General features: G+C 40.4%; 1 protein-coding gene across 4 annotated transcripts; it reads left to right on the top strand.

Moving 5' to 3' along the window:
* The first annotated feature begins 66 nt into the window (after window positions 1-66).
* Ap5m1 (adaptor related protein complex 5 subunit mu 1) lies at window positions 67-21,001 on the top strand. 4 transcript variants are annotated; one of them, XM_085698499.2, is made up of 9 exons: window positions 67-325; window positions 7,115-7,763; window positions 12,190-12,417; window positions 13,717-13,856; window positions 14,558-14,643; window positions 14,733-14,851; window positions 15,818-15,882; window positions 17,563-17,659; window positions 20,713-21,001. In XM_085698499.2, the coding sequence occupies exons 1-8, from the start codon at window positions 252-254 to the stop codon at window positions 17,651-17,653; spliced, it is 1,452 nt and encodes a 483-aa protein (XP_085554625.2). In that variant the 5' UTR covers window positions 67-251; the 3' UTR covers window positions 17,654-17,659; window positions 20,713-21,001. The 4 variants fall into 4 exon arrangements, with proteins under 4 accessions (XP_085554625.2, XP_048285917.3, XP_048285919.3 ...); XM_048429960.3 differs by lacking the exon at window positions 15,818-15,882; XM_085698500.2 differs by lacking the exons at window positions 67-325; window positions 15,818-15,882 and adding an exon at window positions 338-483.
* Window positions 21,002-21,036: the final 35 nt, after the last annotated feature.

Below are 21,036 nucleotides of genomic sequence, written 5' to 3'. Positions count from 1 at the left end.
CGCCGTCCCGGAAGTGGAAGGTCCGTCGAGATTCGGGTGCGGGTTCCTGGACTTTCCGAGGTGTGTATTGACTTCCTGGAGGGACCGGCGGACTTGAGTCACCGCAGTGGAAAGAGCGAGCGTCTCCCGTGAGCTCTTGCGGCGCGCAGTGAACGCCGACGTTCCCTGGCGGAGTCCATCCCAAGGCCGGTCTGCTCTGGCAGGATGGCGGCTTTAGTTTCTGTGATGGTCTGATACTGCGGCTGCTTACCATGGCCCTGCGAGCAGTGTGGCTCATCCGTCACGAGCCGGGAACTCCGCCCGGTGGCACCGTCAGGTTCTCCAGGTAATTGCGAGTCTGCGTCGTCAGGCGTAGTGACGCCCAGAACGGGTCGCGTGCACTTGATCGTTCCTGTGTGCACTGAATTCCAAATCTGTCCGGAACAGCTCTCTGAGCGCCGCTGACCGGGTGAACCTTTGTATGCTGTACCTTCTGACATTGTTGTAAGAAATGAGTTGCTTGACACGTTGCTATCTTTGTTGTTGTTGTTGTTGTTGTTGTGAGGCAAAAATACCCCTAGCAATCCTGGAACTCGCTATGTAGACCAGACTGTCCTCGAATTTACAGACATCTCTCTGTCTCTGCCTCTGGAGTGCTGGGATTAAAGGTGTGGACCACCATACCCGGCTGTATTATTGTATCTTAAAATGAATTCCATCTGTTTAAGATTGGTACAGATATAATGAAATTTAAAAAAAAACTTACTGAGCACTAAGCATGTTTCAGGTTTTTCAACTTTCAGTGGCAAAATTATTTTAGAGTATACATTCTTCCAAAAACTCCTTGTGGAGCAATAGACTGTTTTCATCTTATCAGTGTACGTGATTGCTAGAAGTCATTATTGTTTGCAGTTTTTAGTGGTTGAACAACATAGAAGGAACAATAGAAACTTAAATTACGATAATTTTTTCCTAGGTGACATAAATGATTTGATCCCATTTTTAGATTTTGCCATTTCTTACCAAAATAATTCTACGACGAGGACTATACAGTAGTTTAAAATACGGAAAGCGATCGTGTACTCTTCTAAAAAAAATTTTTTAAGCTATTTTTGTTTCTTTTCAGAACTTATTATTGAGTTCATTTCTCCGTTTATTGATTGGAAGTTTGGGGAAGTGTGTGTGTGTGTGTGTGTGTGTGTGTGTGTGTGTGTGTGTGGTTTCTGCACTTCTTTATACAAGATATTAACTGCTTTATAAAGTATTGCTGGCCAAGTTTTTTCCCCAATCTGTAGGCTGTCTCTCTCTCCACTTTGCTTGTAATTTTATTTGTTTTACAGAAACTTTTTAATTTCATGTCACTCTTGAGGTTGTTTCCTGTTCTTGGCAGTATTTCTGAGAAGCCTCTGACTTACTGAGTAGCTTTGCTTTCTTGGAAAGCAGCACCTACACTCGAACTTCCTGCATGACAGAAAGGGAATGGGTTCTAAGTCTATGCTAATGTTACAAACCAGTAACAGTAAGCACATGTGGGTAGTGTGACTGAGGAACTCATGATTAGGTCTTTGTTGTTATTTTGAGACCGGCACTGCGTAGCACTGGCTGACCTAGAACTCAATACATAGACCAGACTAGCTGCAGAAAAGGAAACCCAAAAGATGAGCAAATATTGTTAGAGAAAGATATACAAATAGAAATTAGATTACCTTTGTTGGTAAAAATTAGGGGAAGAGTCATAAAAGTACAGAAATTCACTAATTTCTAATGAATGTGTTAGCATTTGGGAAGCTGCTTGTATTTTGTCTCTTGGGTTTCCTCTTCTGTGAATTAACTTTACTTTCCAAAGATACCAATTTATTCATTCTGTATAGTTTTGTCTGTTACATTTAAGCCTTTAGTCTGTTTGAAGTTCAGCTTTGCATATGGTGGTAAATGGGAAGTTCACCTTTTCTTTATGCTATTTGACAGTTTTCCTGACATCATCAGGTAAGCCACTTGGCTCACTATTGATGTTTGCTATATTCCTTTATATAAACATTGATCTATCTCTGTTCTATTACTTTGTCTTTTTTGTGCCAATGTTCTGATTTTGTGCATTGTAATTGAAATGAGACTTTAGGTAATTGAAAAAGTAAGCCCATTTGAAGAATTCATGCAGAGCTGAAGAGATGCTTGGTAATTAAGAACATTTACTTGCTCTTTCAGAGGACCAGAGTTTATTTCCCAGAACCCACGTAGTGCAGCTCACCAGCCACCACTAACTCTAGCCCCAAATGGATCCAGCATCTTCTGGACTCCAAAGCCATCTGCACTCAAATGCACATACCCACCCCCACCACTCCACATATATAGGCTTGTTGGTTGGGGTTTCCATCCTGCCCAGTTCCCACAGCCAGTAAGCCCCCAAAGAAAATCACACAGAGTCTGAATTAATTATAAACTGATTTTCCCATTAACTCAGGCTTCTTATTAGCTCTCATAGCTTATATTAAGCCATTATTCTTATCTATGTTGGCCACATGGCTCAGTACCTTTTTCAGCAGGGCAGGTCCACATCCTGCTTCTTTGGTGGTCTGGGCAGAAATGGGGGAAGAGCTTCCTTCTTCCCAGAATACTCCTGTTCTCATTGCCCCACCTCTACTTCCTCTCTGGTTGACCCGCCTATACTTCCTGCTTGGCCAATTAGCATTTATTTAAAACAGAATTGACAGACAATTCTCCCACACCACACACACACACACACACACACACACACACACACACACACGTATATACACAGAATTGGGAAATGAGAGTAAAATTGGTTTTGGGATTGCTTTCCCAGTTGTGCATATTACGTACTTTAGACGACACATTCAGACACGTTTAAGTAAGTTTCACTACATCTCTATGGAGTTAGCAAGTTGGGGGGGGGGTCACGTGATGGATTCATCTATGTGTTGCTTTAATTCTGTATTATTGAATGAATTGCAAGTTTTGTAAAGTTCTGCATTTTCAGATTTCTGACCACTTGAAGCTGATGTTAAGGCCAGTAGATATGAATTAACATATGTTCCTTAGCCTGTCCTGGGAAGAGATATAAAGAAATGTATGTAGTAATATTTTGGAATCTACTACATAAAGCTTGCCTGAAGATTGCAGTGCAGAGCAAGCCACTAGTTAGCCATAGAGGCCAGGCAGTGGTGGCACACACCTTTAATCCCAGCGCTTAGGAGACAGAGGCAGACGGATCTCTGTGAGTTCAAGGCCACCCTGGGTTATATGAAATTGATTCAGTTTAAAAGAGAAGCAGAGCCAGGTGGTGGCAGCTCACATCTTTAATCCCAGTACTTGCAAGTCACATACCTTTAATCCCAGCACTAGGGAGGTGGAGACAGGGATGTAAGGTGGAAGGAGACAAGAGCTTAGATGCAGTCTAAGGATTCAGTCTGAGCATGCAGTCTGAGGATCATAGAGATGGATGCAGTCTGAGGTTTCATAGAGACAGCAGCAGTCTGAGGATTCTTATAGACTGGATCACCCTTTGGTCCAAACATTGGTAGAAGTAAGAATTCTCTAGTGGTTGACTGCTTTGCTTCTCTGATCCTTCGGCTTTTACCCTGATAGCTGACTCGACCAATTAGAATTCTTCTTATAAATGTGTAATAACCCTAGACTTAAAAGACAGTAACAGACCAAAGGAATCTATTCAAGTTGAGCTTGACAAACCAGTGTGTTTGTTGGGATTACTTAAGGGAGCATAGGTGACTCACAAGAAGACACACAGCCACAGTCCCCCAAGTCAGTTGTTTACCTGTTGTGCGGTAGTGTTGGTGTCTTGGGGAGAGGAGGCCTTGAGAGGTTCCTGTCAGTCCTGACTGGGTCATCATAGCTACTCTGTCTCCGCCCAGAGGAAAGAGTCACAGCACTGCATATTCTCCACATACACACCAAAGAGTAATGGCTATAACTTATGATAAAAGAGGGCGAACGATCTTCGTATAACAGTCTGGATGCACCTCAGATTGGTATTACACCCATAGCTATAGGGACACTTAATCCTGTCTTGAAACTGATGTTTTTCTGTCGACTCAATGACTGCACATGAATCTACTGATATTTTAATTATCATCTGCTATCCCACAGCCCCTCAGTCAATGCCCTGCCGGCCACTCGGGCCATGGCCTGGCCAGGATTCTGATCCTTCAGCCCCAGCTCTGCCATGACTGCAATATATAGGTTTAAATTAAGTCTCTATCGTTCAATTTACCAATAAGACTCAGGAGTCAAAGGCTGGGATGAAAACCTGCTAGCCCAGAGAGGCTGAGTGGCAATTAGAGACACTGCAAGAGGCTCTTCCCTGGTCCCAGAACCGAGAAAGCTCCTGCCCTTTCCTTCCTGTGTGCCTTCTCTGTCGAAATTGCTGGCTTCTCTATGACCAGTTCTGGTCAGCTAGTCACTGGATCCACCCCTGGTTCAAGGTAGAACTTTATTGGGCAGTCTTGGGAGTGTCAAGAGTGTGAGCAAAAGATCCCACAACATGAAACAAAACCTCGATTAGTTTGAAATAACAGATTAAATCAGCTAACAAAATTTTAAACACATATTAAGACATTGTGTAAGGTCCTAGATTAGTTTATTTTCTTTATAATCAACTGTGAGAGTAAGACAAGTCACTAATGGTATATTAGCTAATTTTTCCCCTTTTCAATCAGAAAAATGCGTAAGAATCTAAGTGAAGGTCCACTAATTAGTAGATTATTTCAATGCATTATTTTTATTTATTATCAAACATTAGTATCTTATTAGAGGAAAATATTGTTATGAAAATTATAAAAAGAAATCTTAGTAGTAGCTATCCATTTGCTAGGTTTTAGTTTGTTTTTGGTGCTGGAGATTGAACCTAGTGTTCCATGCATGCTAAATAAATTCTCTTCCACTGACATATACCTCTTGACCTCTCATGTATTTTATAAATAGGAAAATGGCCTTAGGAGAGTATATTAGTCAGGGTTCTTTAGAGGAACAGAACAGATAGAATGAACATTTTGTGTGTGTAGTGTGTGTGTGTGTGTGTGTGTGTGTGTTTACTGAAGTGGGTAACAGCCTTTGGTTACCCACTAGTTGTCCAATAATGGCTGTCTACCAATGCAAAGTCAAAGAGTCCAGTGGTTGTTCAGTCTGTGAAGCTGGATGTCTCAGCTGACCTTCTGTGTACACTGGAGTCCCCAAGAAGTCCCCAGTGCAGAGAAGGAATTGACTTGTCAGCAAGATTGAAGGGAAGCAGGCAAAGAAAGTAGGCTCCCTTCTTCCATGACCTTTACATAGGCTGCCAGACAAAGGTGTGGCCCAGATTAGAGGTGGAGTTTCCCACTTTAAAAGATTTAATTTAGAAAAAAAAAAAAAAACCCTCAGAGGTGTGCCCAGCCACATGGGTTTTAGTTAATTCCAGATATGGTCAATTCGACAACCAAGAAGCGCCATCACAGAGGGCTTGCTTATTTACTCAAAAAATGAGTTGTCGATAACTTTATTCTGAACCTTGAAGTAGAAGGAAAAGGAATAAAGAAAAGTATATTTTTTGAAAGTGAAAACCAGTGTTTAGGATCTAGTGACTCAGTCCTTAGCCCTGGAGAGAGGTGTGGCCGTGATTAGTGGAGTCTCACAGAAGACTGAAGGGGCCTGCACGTCTTCTGGTTTGCAATGGGGCAGAGAGGTTAGTAAGTTAACTGTCTACCCAGTGCGCATAGACTGTAAAGGATTAATTTGATTTCTCTCTTTTTTATTATCTCTAAATATCTTTCAGTACTATAGAGATAAGCCAGTATTACAAAATGATCTCCCCTATTTTACAAGGGTTGTTAAGAACATTCAGGGCATCTGTTATTCATTATGTAGATTAGTATAATCTCAATAAATGAATCTAAAAATTTAGAGGCGTAAATATAATCACTTTGTGATTAATCTAAGGTAGAATTAAAAAAGCAAAACCCCTTATTATAGATATTTGAGAGAAAAGAATTTATTTTGACTCAAAGTTTAAGGGTACAGTCCATCAGGTTGGAGACGTGGTCCAGGAGCATGAGGCAGCTGGTCACACAGCATGCACATCAGGATGCAGAGAGCAGCTAATACTGCCCCCACTCTTTCTCCATCTCATTCAGCTCAGGACCCAGCCCATGGTGCGAGGTCACCTGTGCTCAGGGTGGGACTTCCAACCCCAGCCTAATCTAGAACCTTGTCCCACAGACATACCCAAAGATCTGTTTCCGTATGGGAAATTGTTTTTCTGTTGGTTTAGCGACTGCACCTGAATCTTCTGCTATTTTAACTACTGCTGCACCCACCACTCCGCAGTCAACATCCTTCCCCTCAGACTGCGGCCTGGCAAGGTTTCCGGTCCTGTGGTCACCATCTTGGCCGCAGAGGGCAAGTGTAGATTTTAACTAAGACTTTATTATTCTGTATACCAGTGAAACCTTGAGAGTCAGATGTTGGTGTGAAAACTTGCTAGATCAGAGAAGCCAAAGAGCAACCAGCTGAGCTTCACTTTCGACTAGAGACCCAGCAAGAGAAGTATCTTTCCGCTCATCTCAAGCCAAAGATCAAAACTCTCTAAGTCCCTACCCACTCCTTTCTGTGCATCTCTCTGTCCGTTTTCCTGGGTCCTCTGTGCTCTCTATAGCTAATTCTTGTCAACTAGTCGCTGGTTCCACCCCGATCCAAAGTTGATTTTATTAACAGTGTCAGAGTTTCACAGTGTGATTGAATATCCCGCAACACTACATCCCATCAAGTTGACAGTCAGATTAACCATAACATCTTCCAAGAGGGAATCTGAGTGGCTTTAAAACAAAGGTTTTGAATTAGAAACATGTACTCTACCTGTTTAAAAAACTAATTAAATTGAGTCACTTTCCACAGTAAATAGTACATTTTATCACTTGAGATAACATCCTAAATAGGAAACATTTGTTCCAGTCACACATTAGCAGGTTTAATGGCTTAGGGTTTTTTCCTTTGGTAGTGCATGTTATTTATTCATTGGTTTATGTTTTATAGCTATGACTGTTTGCCTTCTGTCTTAAAGCCTTTTAATTCTTCCATTGATGTACGTGGAAGGATCGTTTGTAATGTTTCTGTTTCCCTGATACAGACGATACCCTACTGTTGAAAAGCGAGCCAAGATCTTCAATGGAGTGAGTTATGTTCCTGTACCCGAAGATGGTCCCTTCCTGAAGGCATTACTCTTCCACCTGAGATTATCGGGTGATGATAAAGACTTCGTGGAGAGGCGCGATAGCTGCTCACACACCAGCAAATCACCCATCTATGGACTTTCAGTAGGCGGTGAAGAACTCTGGCCAGTCATTGCTTTTCTGAGGAACGATATGATTTATGCAAGTGTTCCACTGGTTGAACAAGCTCTGTCTCCTCGTCCATCTGTAGTTAGTGTTAGTGGAGTCTCACAAGGCTTGGAACTGCTTTTCGGGATACAGGATTTTCTTTACTCCTCAAGTCAGAAAAGTGACACAGACCTAAACACAAAGTTGAGCCAGTTGCCTGACCTGCTTCTGCAGGCTTGTCCTTTGGGTACTCTGTTGGACACTAACTTGCAGAATTCACTGAGTAGTACTAATTTCTCATCTGTGACTCAGCCACACAAACAGCCAGCATGGAAAGTTGGAGCATACAAAGGAAAGCCTCAGATTTCTATTTCTATCACTGAAAAAGTGAAGTGCATGCAGTATGGTAAACAGGATGCAGCAGACACATGGCAAGTTGTTGGGACAGTCGCTTGCAAGGTGAGCTTTTCTCCAGGATTTGCTTTGTCACACCATTTAACACTGGAGAACAGAAGATGTTGCAGCTTGTCTTTTACAGTTTTAAAAGTTGTGATTGTTATCCTTAGCAGCAGCTAAGGATAAATTTTATCTTTCTGTATTTTTTGCAAATTATTCACTTAATGACTGTTATGCAATGAATTATCTCATTGCTCTAAAATGGACATTATCTTAATAGTTTCTGTGGGTCACAACTTTAGGAGCAGCTTCGCTGGGAATCTTCAGTAGAGAATCTCATGAGCCTCTAGTCAGGGTATTGGTTGGAGCTCTTATCATCTGAAGATCTGTCTGGGGCTTGAATATCTGCTTGCAACATGACTCACACAACTGTCAAGTCAGTGTGGGCTGATGGGAGGAGGCCTGGTCCCCACTTCACATGTCTCCACTGGCTTGTCCTCACCACTTGGTGGCTGTCCTCTTTCAGATCAGATAGTGTGTGCTTGTGTATGTGTGAAAGAGAAGAAGATTCAAGCTATGGTTCTCACGACTTACTCTGAAAAGCCACAGCATCTTTTCTATTATGTTCTGTTTGTTAGATGCAAAGCCAATCACTAAGTCTGGTTACATGAGGACACACAGAATCAAATCCACCTCTGGAAAAGAGGTGTTTGGGACACCTTGTGAATATCCTGTAGCGCCATCTCACTTCCGTTTCTCTAGGAAAGAATTGACAAGTCCTCTGACTTCACATCAAATAACAAGAGGGTGCTTATTTTATTTAAATAGCTCAATGATAGAATTATCTGTCTTAAAGTTAGAAAATGGGGAAAGTGGAAACATCAGTACAGATAGCAATGATTAACATCAGGTTGAATAATAATCAACAAAGTCCTCCAATTAAACACTACATTTATGTATTAATAGTATGCTCAAATATCTTTTTTGGTCCTTTATTTTATATATTTTGTAAATTTACCATTTAGTTACTGTATGTAAATCCTATGGATAAAATCTATTTTAAGAACAGAATTAGATAACGACGTTGACTCTTTTATAATTAAAGTAACCTAAAAGTTTTGTCTATGCTAAAAGTTTCTGTTCTGCTCAAAATTGCATTCAAGTTGTTCATCCTATTAGGAAGAGCTATTTTGAGAAGCTTGAAAACCATGGGCTGTGTCATTCATCACTCTTAAGGTGCTGAGTCTTTTCCTCGTGAGTTCAGTGCAATAAAAATTAGAAAAGGCTGCTGTTCTTCCTCCTGGATGTTACACATATTGTGATTAACATGATGTATACATTTCTCTGCTCATTGATAAGCTGACCCTAGTTTCTTGTTTGTGGGAAGTGTGAGTTACTGTCTTCACCCTGGTTCAAATGACCATAATGAAAATGGTTTTTAAATAAAGGAGGGGCTGGTGAGATGGCTCAGCCGGTAAAGGTACTTTTCTCCAAGCCTAACAATCTGAGTTCCATTGCCAACTCTCATGTGGTGAGAGAACTGACTCTCACAAGTTTTCCCCTAACCTCCACACATGTTCTGTAGCATACATGCTTATACACATATGTATACACACATACATGCTCATATACACTAAAATCAATCAATGCAATTTTCTAAAAAGTGCTTTAGAGTGGGGAGGGATAATGGCGCATACCTCAGCCTAATAGTAAATGTTTCTCTGAGGCTGTCCATTACCTCTAAATGACCGGTGTCTTTACAAAGTCGCCTAACTTTGTAAATCTTTTATTATTTTAAAATAAGATAGCCTTCTATGTGTCTTCTTTTATAGTTCCTAGTTCTCAGGTCCAGATTCATATATGCAAAAGGATTTTAAAAGGGTGTATAGAGATTCCTTCTGGAATAGCGGTTCTCATCCTGTACTTACAGTATTTTAAGTGACTAGACAGCGGGAGTTGTGCCGGTTTCCATAAAGGTGCAGTTTCTTCGATCTCATTGTGAATGATACACTGCTAGGAAAAAATTTAATGAACGTAAATGATGCTTTAGGTTTTAATACTCTTTACTCTTAAATATCTGGGTGTCTATTATCTCAATAAATAACAAATCAAGACTTTTATTCTTGCTAATTTACAAATGTTATATAACACCTATTTTTTTAATTCAAATTTCAAATTTGATATTCTTGTAATTGTCACAAAGTAGAAAAAAAAGACCTTTCTAAGCTACTAATTGTGCCCCAGCACAGTTCAGTATGCCTGCCTACTGTTGAAGCAGATACACTATGAACTGCTATGTGTTAGATGGTAGATCAGACACGGTGAGATGGCTCAGTGGTCAAGAGCAAGTATTGCTCCTGCAGAGGACCTGAGTTTGGTTCCCAACACCCACATGGTGGCTCACAGCTGTCGAATTGCCGTTCCTGGGCATCTGACACCTCCTCTGTCCTCTGTGGGCTCCTGCTTACATGTGATGCACATGCATGCACCCTGGTGAACACACATAGCATAAAATTAAACAGGTATTTGAAACATTTCAAAGTGAAAGATTTTATATTGATATTGGGGAGGAAATAAGGTTGAAGATTTGAAAAGGATATGAAATAGAAGCAGTTTCAGGCTCTGCTGGGAATAGCATTGGATATGTGAGGAAGCACAGCGCAGCTCTTGCTGAGAAAGAGCGCGAAGCTGCAAGAGGGGAACAAATAGGAGCACAGATCACATGGTGACCAGCGGTGACTGCGTGTGCAGATTGCGTGTAGCATCTGACCTGAGCACTCTGCCTGCCGAGTCCGTCTGCTAAACACCTTGTGTGTCTAATCAAACATGGCTCATTTTGCTAATTGAATCCAGCACTTTGCAAAGTGAATAAGGGCTGGAGGGATGGCTCAGCAAATGGGAGTACTTACTGTTCTTGCAGAGAACCCAGGTCTGGTTCTCAGCGCCCACACCAGGCAGTTCACAGCCAACTGCTTGTAACTCCAGCTCCAAGAACCAGGTGTGTTGGTGTAGGCTTATGAAGTAAAGACATTGAGACTCTCAAGTACCAGAGGAGCTGGGGAATAAATGTTTTCTTTTGGTTACAGAAACAAGTCAACCAAGACTTCATTCAGGAGACTGGACTAGGTAGAGGAGTTCACAGAGAAGTCTGAACTGTGTGTTAGTGTGTTGAACCTCAAAGCTGGGATTTACGGAGAGAGCTGGGAACGTGGCTCTATCATCTGGGATTTCAGGAGAGAGCTGGGAAAGTGCCCTGTCATCTGGGTTTAAGGAGAGAGCTGTAAAACTGCTCTATCATCTGGCCCTGGTAGTCATACATAGGAGCTCGTGAAAAGACCTATGGAGCTGTCTTACCTGCCTTCCCCAACCTCCCAAGGATAATGAAATCCTTCATGGTTACCCTACCATGGCCAAGCCAACTCAGTCACATAGGAGACCCTGTGTCTCCATGCAGAAACAGACTGTTAGGCAGTGCAGTGTAAGGCTTACACAATCAAAATGAGCTAGGCATAAAGAGTGCAAAGCTTTCTTTTAAACCAAAATAAATTTGTGTGTGTGGGTTATGAATGTGGGTGCACATGTCTCAGCACACACATAGAGGTCAGAGGGCAACTTGGGGGAGTTGGTCCTCTCCTACCATGTGGGTCCTGGGGATCAAACTGTCAAGCTTGCCTGAAAGTGCCTTTCCCCAGACAGTGATGGCTCCTGACTAAGTAAAACGCTGTATCGGGAGAAAGCACACCGGCAAGGACCAGCAGGTGCTCGGGTGCGCATGGAAGGACAAGACGGGATGGTTTATTCAGAAAAAATGCAGAATTTCTATACGTTTGCAATGTAAATCAAGGGGTAGAAGATTAGAGTTAGATGGGAACCAAACAATGAAAGGCATAAAAGTATACCAAATGAAAGAGGAGCCATTGAAATGTCTGAGTCTGGAGTCAGTGTGGCTGGAGGGCTCGAGCAGTGCTTCTCAAACTTCCTAACTATGTGCCACCCTTTCATACAGTTCTTGTGGTGCCCCTCCCCCGCAACCATAGTTTCCATTGCTATTTCGTCACTGACTTTGCTACTATTATGAATTGTACTCATTGGATCTGATATGTAGGATGTCTGATGTACGACCCTGTAAAACGGTTGTTCACCCCCAGGGAATCATGTCCCACAGTTTGAGAACCACTGGACTAGACGAAAACAAGTCAGATTGAGCTAGTGAACGGTAGCATTGTAAGGGCCTGGTTGTCAGGGTCCTGAGAGAAACCAGTGGATTTGAACTAGCTTTTATATGGGCTTAAAGGAGAGCCAAGGGGTCTGTGAAGCCTTTCTGACCACTGGCTTGGCTAACTATCAAATTGCTAATCAGAAAACAGAGCAAAGAGAATAATGCATAGAGAAAAGATGCGTTGGGAGAAGTGACTTGAATTCAGAAAAGCCTCAGGTAAGCTGCACTGCTGTAAGATCTTGGTAATTCTTGTTTCTGCTTGCTTTCCAGTGTGATTTGGAAGGAATCATGCCAAGTGTTACTATCAGCTTGAATCTCCCCACCAATGGATCTCCACTTCAAGATATTATCGTTCATCCTTGTGTGACTTCTCTTGATTCAGCCATTCTGACCACTAGTAGCCTTGATACAATGGATGATTCTGCATTTAGTGGGCCTTATAAATTCCCGTTCTCTCCGCCTTTAGAGTCATTCAGCTTATGCCACTACACTTCTCCGGTAAATCACCTTCGCACAGTTGAGACTGCTGACACTCTGATGAATGCTCCTGGATGGAAATTTCTCATGAGTTATTTACAGGACAGGAAGGAGTGGATACGATAGAAGTTCATGTCTTTGAATAGACTACCTCTTTCTTATCTCTCATGTCTATAACAGCATTAATTTTCACAGTCAGTGAAGTTTTTTCTTTTTAATCTCTAACTAAGAATCCCAGATCACAGAATGGACCCTGATGTGATTTAGTCATGGTTTTAAATACAAACACGAAATAACAGGCAGACAGTCTCAGCTAAGTAAACATGTGGTATTCGTAGCTATTTATGCTCACTGTGTGTGTGCTGTGAGTCACCGTCCTAGGCACTTTGCGTCTTTTTCTCTAGTAATTCCAACAGACCTTAAAGTAGATGTTATTGTGTCCATTTTATAGATGGTGAGGGTCTTAGAGAACTTAAATGACCGATAAGTGGCAGAGCCTGGGTTTGAACCTAGGTCTTCCAAATTCCCAAAGTCTGACATGTTTTTACTGTGTTGTGTCAATTGTCTCTATTTCTAATTATCAGCCAGTTAGATTAGAAAACCCTGCTCCAGACAGATTGACTAGAAGAATCCTATAAAAGATTCTCATTATCATTCAAGACCTAGATGTAGACTACCTGAGACTTAGAAGCCAAGTTATGACAGTCTCCCTTGTCTGTCCTCTCCTTCCCAGTGTTCCCTGTCTTTTGGGTCTGTTCGCACATGCTCTGCCTACATAAAAGAGAGACTTCCCTGTGTCTTGCATAAATGTACCAATAAGCTGTCTCGCTCAAACCAGTGTACAGGCAGCTTCCTCTTCAGGCAGTCATTAATGCCCAGCTAAGCTATTGCTGAGCTGGGTGGGGGCTGGAAAGGAGAAACAATAGTCACAGGACAGGAAGGAAGCACTTGGAACTGTGGGCAGAGCAGTTAGTGTGTGTAGAGGACGACCGTGCTGAGGTCTGAGAACACGGAAGAGCAAGAATAGAAGCAAGTGTGTTTTGTAAGGTGCCTTTCTGGTCTGTTCAGAGAGGAAGGGAATCTGCTCTCAGCATGGATGTGGACCAAAGTTGCTGTTGTAGAAGCAGTGTAGAATAGCCCTCTAGAATTAAAGCCATTCCGGTGTATACAGATTTATAAAGTATATATTTTATGTATTTATAATATGTATGTATAGCTAATGAATAATATATTAATTACTACAGGGCTTTTTTTTCCTGTCACCATTTGTATCTTAGACTCATAGTATAGAATTATACTAAGAGTTGTGTCTGTTTTCAGGTTCCTGTCCCACCAATATTGGGTTCTTATCACATGAAAGAAGAAGAAGTACAACTGAAAATAACAGTTAATTTAAAACTTCATGAAAGTGTAAAAAATAATTTTGAAATCTGTGAGGCTCATATACCTTTCTACAACAGGTAGGGACAAGTAATATGACGCCGTGGTTGCTGTCTTCTGGTGTATTCCTGTCCCACAATAAAGTGTCTTCTTCATTTACCATATTTTTAAAAGCTAAGTAATTTTGTTTTTCAAATGAGTACAATTGTGAACTAAAATGTAATCATGGAAAGAATCTATTTACCTTTAAATGATGCCTCAATTTTTTCCATTTAAATTTGTAAATAAATTCCAGACTTAAGTCAGCGTAACTTCCTCAAGGACCGTTGTGCCACTGACCTGACTTCTGTCGTGTCTCTGGTCTATGTGAATCAGTCTTAACCACCAACGCCTGGTGACTTAGTCAGCTAGAGCGGAGGTCAGTTCTACTTTTAAAATGTGTTCAGCAGTGTAGCTCCTTACAAAGTGTACTTAATTAGTAAAATCATAATTTTAATCTACCAATGCATGTGATATGAATATAATCTATATGATTTTATAATTGTCTGTAGGAATATTAATGTGATATATAGTTACTGTAAATGTTTATGTGATTTCTGCTGTTCTCTAAGATCTTATTCATTTTTTGTTCTCTTCTGCAGTTGGAGTATAGATCTGCTTTTATGGTGTAAATAACAGTAACAAGATTTGAATCATCAACTTTAAAACTTATTTCTGAGGTTTTTTTTTCTATGTTCTCTCTCTCTCTCTCTCTCTCTCTCTCTCTCTCTCTCTTTTAAAGAGGTCCGATTACCCATTTGGAATACAAAGTTAGTTTTGGTCAACTTGAAGTATATCGAGAAAAAAGTTTGCTGGTCTGGATTATTGGTGAGCAAGGTTTTGTCTATTGATTTTTTTTTCCTCATTTGCTGTAGAATTTTGTTTTAGACTAACTGATTGATACGTTTGTGGTTTAGGTCAGAAGTTCCCCAAATCAATGGAAATTAGTCTTTCTGGAACTCTAACGTTTGGAGCCAAGGGCCACAACAAGCAGCCATTTGATCACATTTGCATTGGAAATACAGCACATGTAAAGGTGAATACATGAACCACCGCATCCGAAACCCTCATTTATTTCTCAGCTGCGTAACGTATGTATTGGAGCTTTAGTGTTTCCTAGCACTTTCTGTGTAGCTAAGCTCCTTCTTAGAAACATTTGTTGGGGGGAACAGGATCTCGGCCTTAGGCCAAACTGCTCTCCAAATCCCTGTGTAACACTAGTTGACTTTAAGCTTATGAGTCTGCTGCCTCAACCTCTCCTAAATGCTCGGATTACAAGCATGAGTCACCACGGCCAGTAGTAGTTGTTTTCCTGTTTCACCAAATGCTCAAATTTTAAGGAAAGTAGTTAAGAATAACCTAAACACTCCAATTTAAGCTACCCAATTCTTAGTTATCAAATTAGATTTATGTTCAACACTAAGCTGCAGCCCTTGATTTCTAGGGTGTTCTCAATCATGCGGATTAGTGACTGATCAATCCTAACTGCTTTAGGTGTCTCGAAGCAGACATGAGTCCTTCTGGCCAAAGCAAACTGAGGGCCTTGTGAGCATGAAGGCTGACTGATATCTTCATCTGAGCAATGGGGTAAGGGCCAACATGGCCCAGCGGGTCAAAGCTTTAACCTAAGTTCAGTCTCTGGAATTCAGAGTGGAAAGAGCCAGCTCTCAAACATTGTCCTCTGCCATCTCCAATCCACACATGGCATGTAAGTGCCTGTGCTTACACACAACGCAGCACATAGTATGCATGCTGCATAAACATAGTATTTTTAAAATGACTTAAAGAGTGAAAGGAGGTGAACATGGGTTCAGAAGCCAGTGCTAGGAATGTGAGTTCTCCATAGGAAGGACAGGTAATTTAGGTTGGAATAGAGAGAGCCTGCATATCCTCAACCTTTGCTAGATGTTTTAGCTTCTCAGAATGATTCGTTTATGAGTGAAGTAAAGTGCATGATGACAAAGACTGTATGACTCTTACTCATTCTCTGTTTGATCCTCAGCATCTAGTCCAGTGCCTAGCACATAGATATTTGCTGAATATGCATGTCCGTACATATGTACATAGGTATGTATACCTGATGATAACAACATACCTTAATGTAAATGTCCAACAGATAACTAAAACTCTAAAATTTGATTCTCATGAAGATCCACCATATAATAAGGATTTAGGAGTACCCATTGAAAAGAGAAAGTTGATCCTAGGAAATGAATTAGATCATATAAATAAAAGAAAATAAGGAAAGATTCAGAAGAATCAGTAAGGGAAATTGAAGCAATAACCAGAAAGTTTACAGGGAAAGAGAATGCCATCAGAGAAATCGAAGATGAAAGATAAATAATTATCTATAAAATCAACAGTAGTAAGGGGTGGGAATACATTGCTAAGAATTTATATTTTTCTGTGTGGGCTTTGACTCCACCTACTATCCTGTTTTAAGGCTTATTATTTAAATTTTTTATTTTTTTCCAGAAAAAAAAATACAGAATGTTACTACATTGTGTGTCCATCAAGGGCTGTTTTTAGAATTTTCCTGCTCATTTCTTTCACTTAACCAGTTCCAGTCTGATCAAAAGCATATAATAAATATGGATTGGACCTCGTCTACATAGCTTCTAACCCTGAGAGTTAAAACACTAAAGCAAGCACAAACTCTTTGCTTTCCTATTATGTGAATTGCTGTAAGAAAGAGATTGTTAAAATTATTATACACACATGCACACACACAAAATGGGAGAAATATCAGAGAAGAGAAAAAAAAGGTCTATGGCTTGGTATGTAATGCAGAGATGGAGGGCTTGCTGGGAATGTGCAAGGCCCTTGATTTAGTGTAGGGAGAGGTGTTGAAAAGATAGCAGGATCTTGGCAAGTGAGGTATTTACCAACACAGATGAGAACCACAGCCCAAGGAGCCTAGAAAGGTGTTAACTCCTCATCTTTACAGCCCAGTGTGGTGCTAGCATTCACGGTGATAACCATACATCACGGATGGGATCCAAGAGCTGTGGCTTACATTTTAGAAAGTTTTCTAGGTGAGGGAAGGAATAACGTGATAACAGTTCTGTAAGAGTTAGATTTTGGTTATCGAGAAAAATAGGTAGAGTGTGCCATTTCCCCAAGCGTGAGATAAGCTAGTATCTCTTCTTGTCATGATTGCATTTGTGTGCTTAATTAAAAAACATACACATCCTACATATAATAAGAATGTGGTTGGGGCTGGAGAGATGGCTCAGTGATTAAGAGCACTGGCTGCTGCTGCTGCTCTCCCAGAGGACTCAAGATTAGATTCCCAGAACCCATGTGGTGCCCTCTTTTGGCCTCTGAGGGCATCAGACACAGATATGCATGCCGGCAAAATGTCTGTACACGTAAAATTAATTGACTGAAAAATGCGATCTGAATTTATCACAAATAGCCTGCTAGGGAGAAAAGACTATATATAGCTATATAAGAAGTACAGCAGCAGCAGGAGCAGTTCTAAGACTATAGCTCTCTCAGGCCGTGTAGCAGCAGAAGCAGTTCTGAGTTCAGATGCACGGTCTGCTGCACATACTGAGTACTGACTACTTCCCTGTGTGCACCAGGGCTCACATTAGTGGAGCACTGGAATGAGTTAAGCACTTAAAAAGAAAGGGAACTAGTACAAAGCGGGTATGCACACATTTATTATGTGTTTTCACAACTGTACTTTAGTACTTGGGTCTTAGCAAATAATCACCTCAATTGACTTTCTCATTTCCCTAGCTTCATTTTAGGATCTCAGATTATACACTCACTGGATGTTATGCCGATCAGCATTCAGTTCAAGTTTTTGCATCAGGAAAACCAAAAATAAGTACATGTAAGTTGTGCAGATTCAAACTGAACAGGATTAAAATGGTGCTGCTGTGTTGTCACTACCTACGGCAAAATTGAAATGCAATGAAACTTGGAGATTGGAAAATAATCCTATTTTATAAATATTTCTTGGGTTTGATCCCTTCCCACATAACCCTTGATGAACTTTATGTTGTCCTCTGACTTGTGTTTAAAAACAGTCTGGATGAGCAGGCCCAGTTGGTGTGGCTTTAGTATATAGCATGTATGTAGATTTGCTCTGGTTATATTAAACTCTCGTCTGACTCCAATGTATGTAACTTTGGAAAAGCTGCTGAACATCTTAAGTTTTAGTGTCCCCATTTATAAAGAGAAGTAAGAGGGAACTGTTCAGTGCTCTAAAGGCAGTGAGGCCTGGCAGAGGAGCCTAAAAACAAGGCGCCCACTTTACTCAGAGCATCAGACAATATACACTCTGAGGGCTAAGAGGAGTCATCTAAGCAAAGTGTCTGATCACAAGGGCAAGCCACATAGTAGTATAATAGTAGTATATAAACAATAGCAATAACCAGTAATGAACACTCAAAGTTAAACCCACTCCTATCTGCTTCACCTGGGAGTGGCAGGAAAGCAGAAGCTAAGAACAAGTTCATCTCTTTGAAGAAACTGAGGTTATAAGACTTTTATCTTGTTTTTTTGGTGTTTTCCTCACAAGCACTCAAAATCCCCCTCACACAACTCCATGCTTGGACTGCACTCCACAGGAGCGGCCAGATGAATAAAGACACTGTTGTCAGGCCTCATGGCCTGAGTTCTAGCCGCGGGACCCCAGTGGGAGAAGAGAACTGACTCCTCAAAGTTGTCTCGTGTGTGCATGCACACACACCACATGCTGTCCTGTGCGCGCGTGCACACGCACCACATGCTAGGTTTCTTTTAATGTAATAAGAAAGTTAATTAAGTAAAAATGACAGTATTTTATACCTTATAATTTTTGTGAATAGATTATATTTAAAATTTAATTATTCTTAGTAAATATAAGCATCATTTAGCACCTTCTCCATCCTACCAATGGACAAGCAATAGAAGGGTGATTTCCTGCCTTCATTGACTTTATTGGTTGTAAGATGCATATATATTTACGATGTATACTTTATGTGAAAATATGTACATATTTTTTAGACTAATATATCAGGAGGTGAAAAGCAAAACTTAAAATTATTTAATGCAGCATAAATACATACAGGTGGCGTATGAAAGTAAACAGACGGGAGTGAGTAGGTAAAGGCAGGGTGAGAATGCCAGGTTATACATCTATCTAGGAATGATCCAGTTTATAAAAGTTTCTATATTTAGGGCATTTGTTGAGTTTGTTTGGGCAGTACTTGGGATACAACTCAAGGCCTCGTGCATGTCTGGCAAGTGTTTTATCACCCTTATGCCCCTAGTTTCACACTTAGGTTCCTAAACATTGGAAGACTTTGTGCCTGAATGCATCAGAAGACCTAGGAAACTGTACTACAGAATCTAGGCAATTTCTGTAAATGGCAGTAACTCTGTATGCTGGAATCAGATGGGCCAGTATTTCTACCTCTGTGTTGTCTCTACCTCTTGTGTTTTCTCCTCTAGCAGTCTTTTGCTGCTTTTAGGTGACCTGATGAGGGCGTGTCTATAGTGTATATGTTCTTTTATGAAAGTATAATATTAAACAGTCATCATTGTGTCTAAATAGAGATGCATATTTTTTATCTTCTTTGAGAAATATTATCTCTTTAGATAATAACTAAAATATGTTTAAGTATTTTATTAATATTAACTAAACAAAATTTTCAAAAAACATAATAAATAGAAGGTTTCTATAATATACCTGTTCTTTAGTATATCAGTAATATATCTATTTTGTATTTATTTATTGAGACAAAGTCTCAACTGAATAGCCCAGTGTGACCTCCAGCTCACCATCTTCTTGCCTCAGATTCCCAAGTCCTAGGATTATAGATGCGTGCCACCAATGCACAGCTTCTATTTGCCCTTTCTATAAAGAATATTGAATATGAGAATTCATTTCAAATGAATTACTGTACCTAGCCCTTTATTCCTTCACACTTTCATTTGCCTTGTACTGAGTATACAGTGGCTCTGCAAATAGTTTAGTAAAAATGCTCATTTTAATAGTAGCGGTTTTTCACCAACTATGTTCCAGATATAATTTCTGTGTATTTTATGTACATTAACTCATTAAGCCTCACAGCACCTTATGTGCTGGTGTCCCTGTGTTATGGCTGGGGACACTGATGGAACAGAGACCATGTGAAGGTCATATAGCTAGTAAAGGACATGGCTGAGACTCAGACACAGGCAGTTGGCCCCTGGAGCCTGTTCTCTGAACAGTGTGCTGTGCCGCCTCCCAGGATCGCTACAGCGGGAGAGGGAAAGGTGGTGTGACTTTATGGAGTTCGTGTTGAAGGGTATGAAGAAAGGTAGAAAAGGCTGGGTTATAGTCAGTGACGCGTACAGGAAGAATGTGTGTGTTCCAAGTGGCATAATTTCATCAGTTTTATTACTTAGAAAACTTTGGTTCAAGGAGGTTACCATTTGTCCAGAGTGCAAGCTGTGAAAGCACAATGCTTAGACTGGAGCCAAACCAGAAGAAACGGGAAAGCAAGCCTCCCGAAAGTGCTTTGGGGAAGCTGGTGATGATTTGTGTCTCCGGCTCTTTGATTGCAGTAATGAATACCTCGACTAGAATTCAGAACTCGGTAGAGGGCATAGAAGGAAAACCAAGAAAAGTAATGGTTCATTAGAAAATCAACTAGAGGTGTAGGGAAAATAAACATTTGTATAAGTAAGAGATTTCATATAAGTTCTAGTATGGTTTGTCCAAATATTTATGAGTTCATTTTAATGGAATCTAAGTTGTAATAAAGCCTCAATAGGGTAAAATAAATAGAATACTTCAAAGTTATTACCATGACATGGCTATACTCCACAAATTCAAAAACTGATAGCTTCATTCTCTTACTGGGTTTTTGCGAAGATTAAACATCTTTATCATTTCTTTTCTTTTTCCTTTTGTAGATCGGAAACTGATTTCTTCTGACTATTACATCTGGAATTCTGAAGCTCCTGCTCCAGTAACATATGCGTCATTGTTGCCCTGATTTTCTCATATGGGATTTATTTATTTCTTCAAATGGGATTTATGTGATGTAACATTCTGTAGTAGAATCATAGTATTTTTTTATTTCTTACATGTATTCATATAACCTGTGACTGAAAAATCACTGAATGATTTCTTTATCCAAACATTTATATCTGATGTTTATAGTCTGATACAATGTGAAAGAATATATTCAAGGCTAATGTCTTCCTTTCTTTGTTGTCCTCTGATTTCATGCCAGT

Source organism: Myodes glareolus, chromosome 12 (assembly GCF_982192425.1).
Source record: "Myodes glareolus chromosome 12, mMyoGla1.1, whole genome shotgun sequence".
NCBI lineage: Eukaryota > Metazoa > Chordata > Mammalia > Rodentia > Cricetidae > Myodes > Myodes glareolus.
Note: the sequence above shows the minus strand (reverse complement) of the source record. Positions and strands in the feature narration are given on the sequence as shown.

Coding starts and splice junctions, on each gene's coding strand:
- Ap5m1 (XM_048429960.3), top strand. CDS start 252: ATGGCCCTGCGAGCAGTGTGGCTCATCCGTCACGAGCCGGGAACTCCG. Junction 14,644..14,732: donor TTTGCTGGTCTGGATTATTG/GTGAGCAAGGTT, acceptor TTTGTGGTTTAG/GTCAGAAGTTCCCCAAATCA. Junction 17,660..20,712: donor AAAACCAAAAATAAGTACAT/GTAAGTTGTGCA, acceptor TTCCTTTTGTAG/ATCGGAAACTGATTTCTTCT.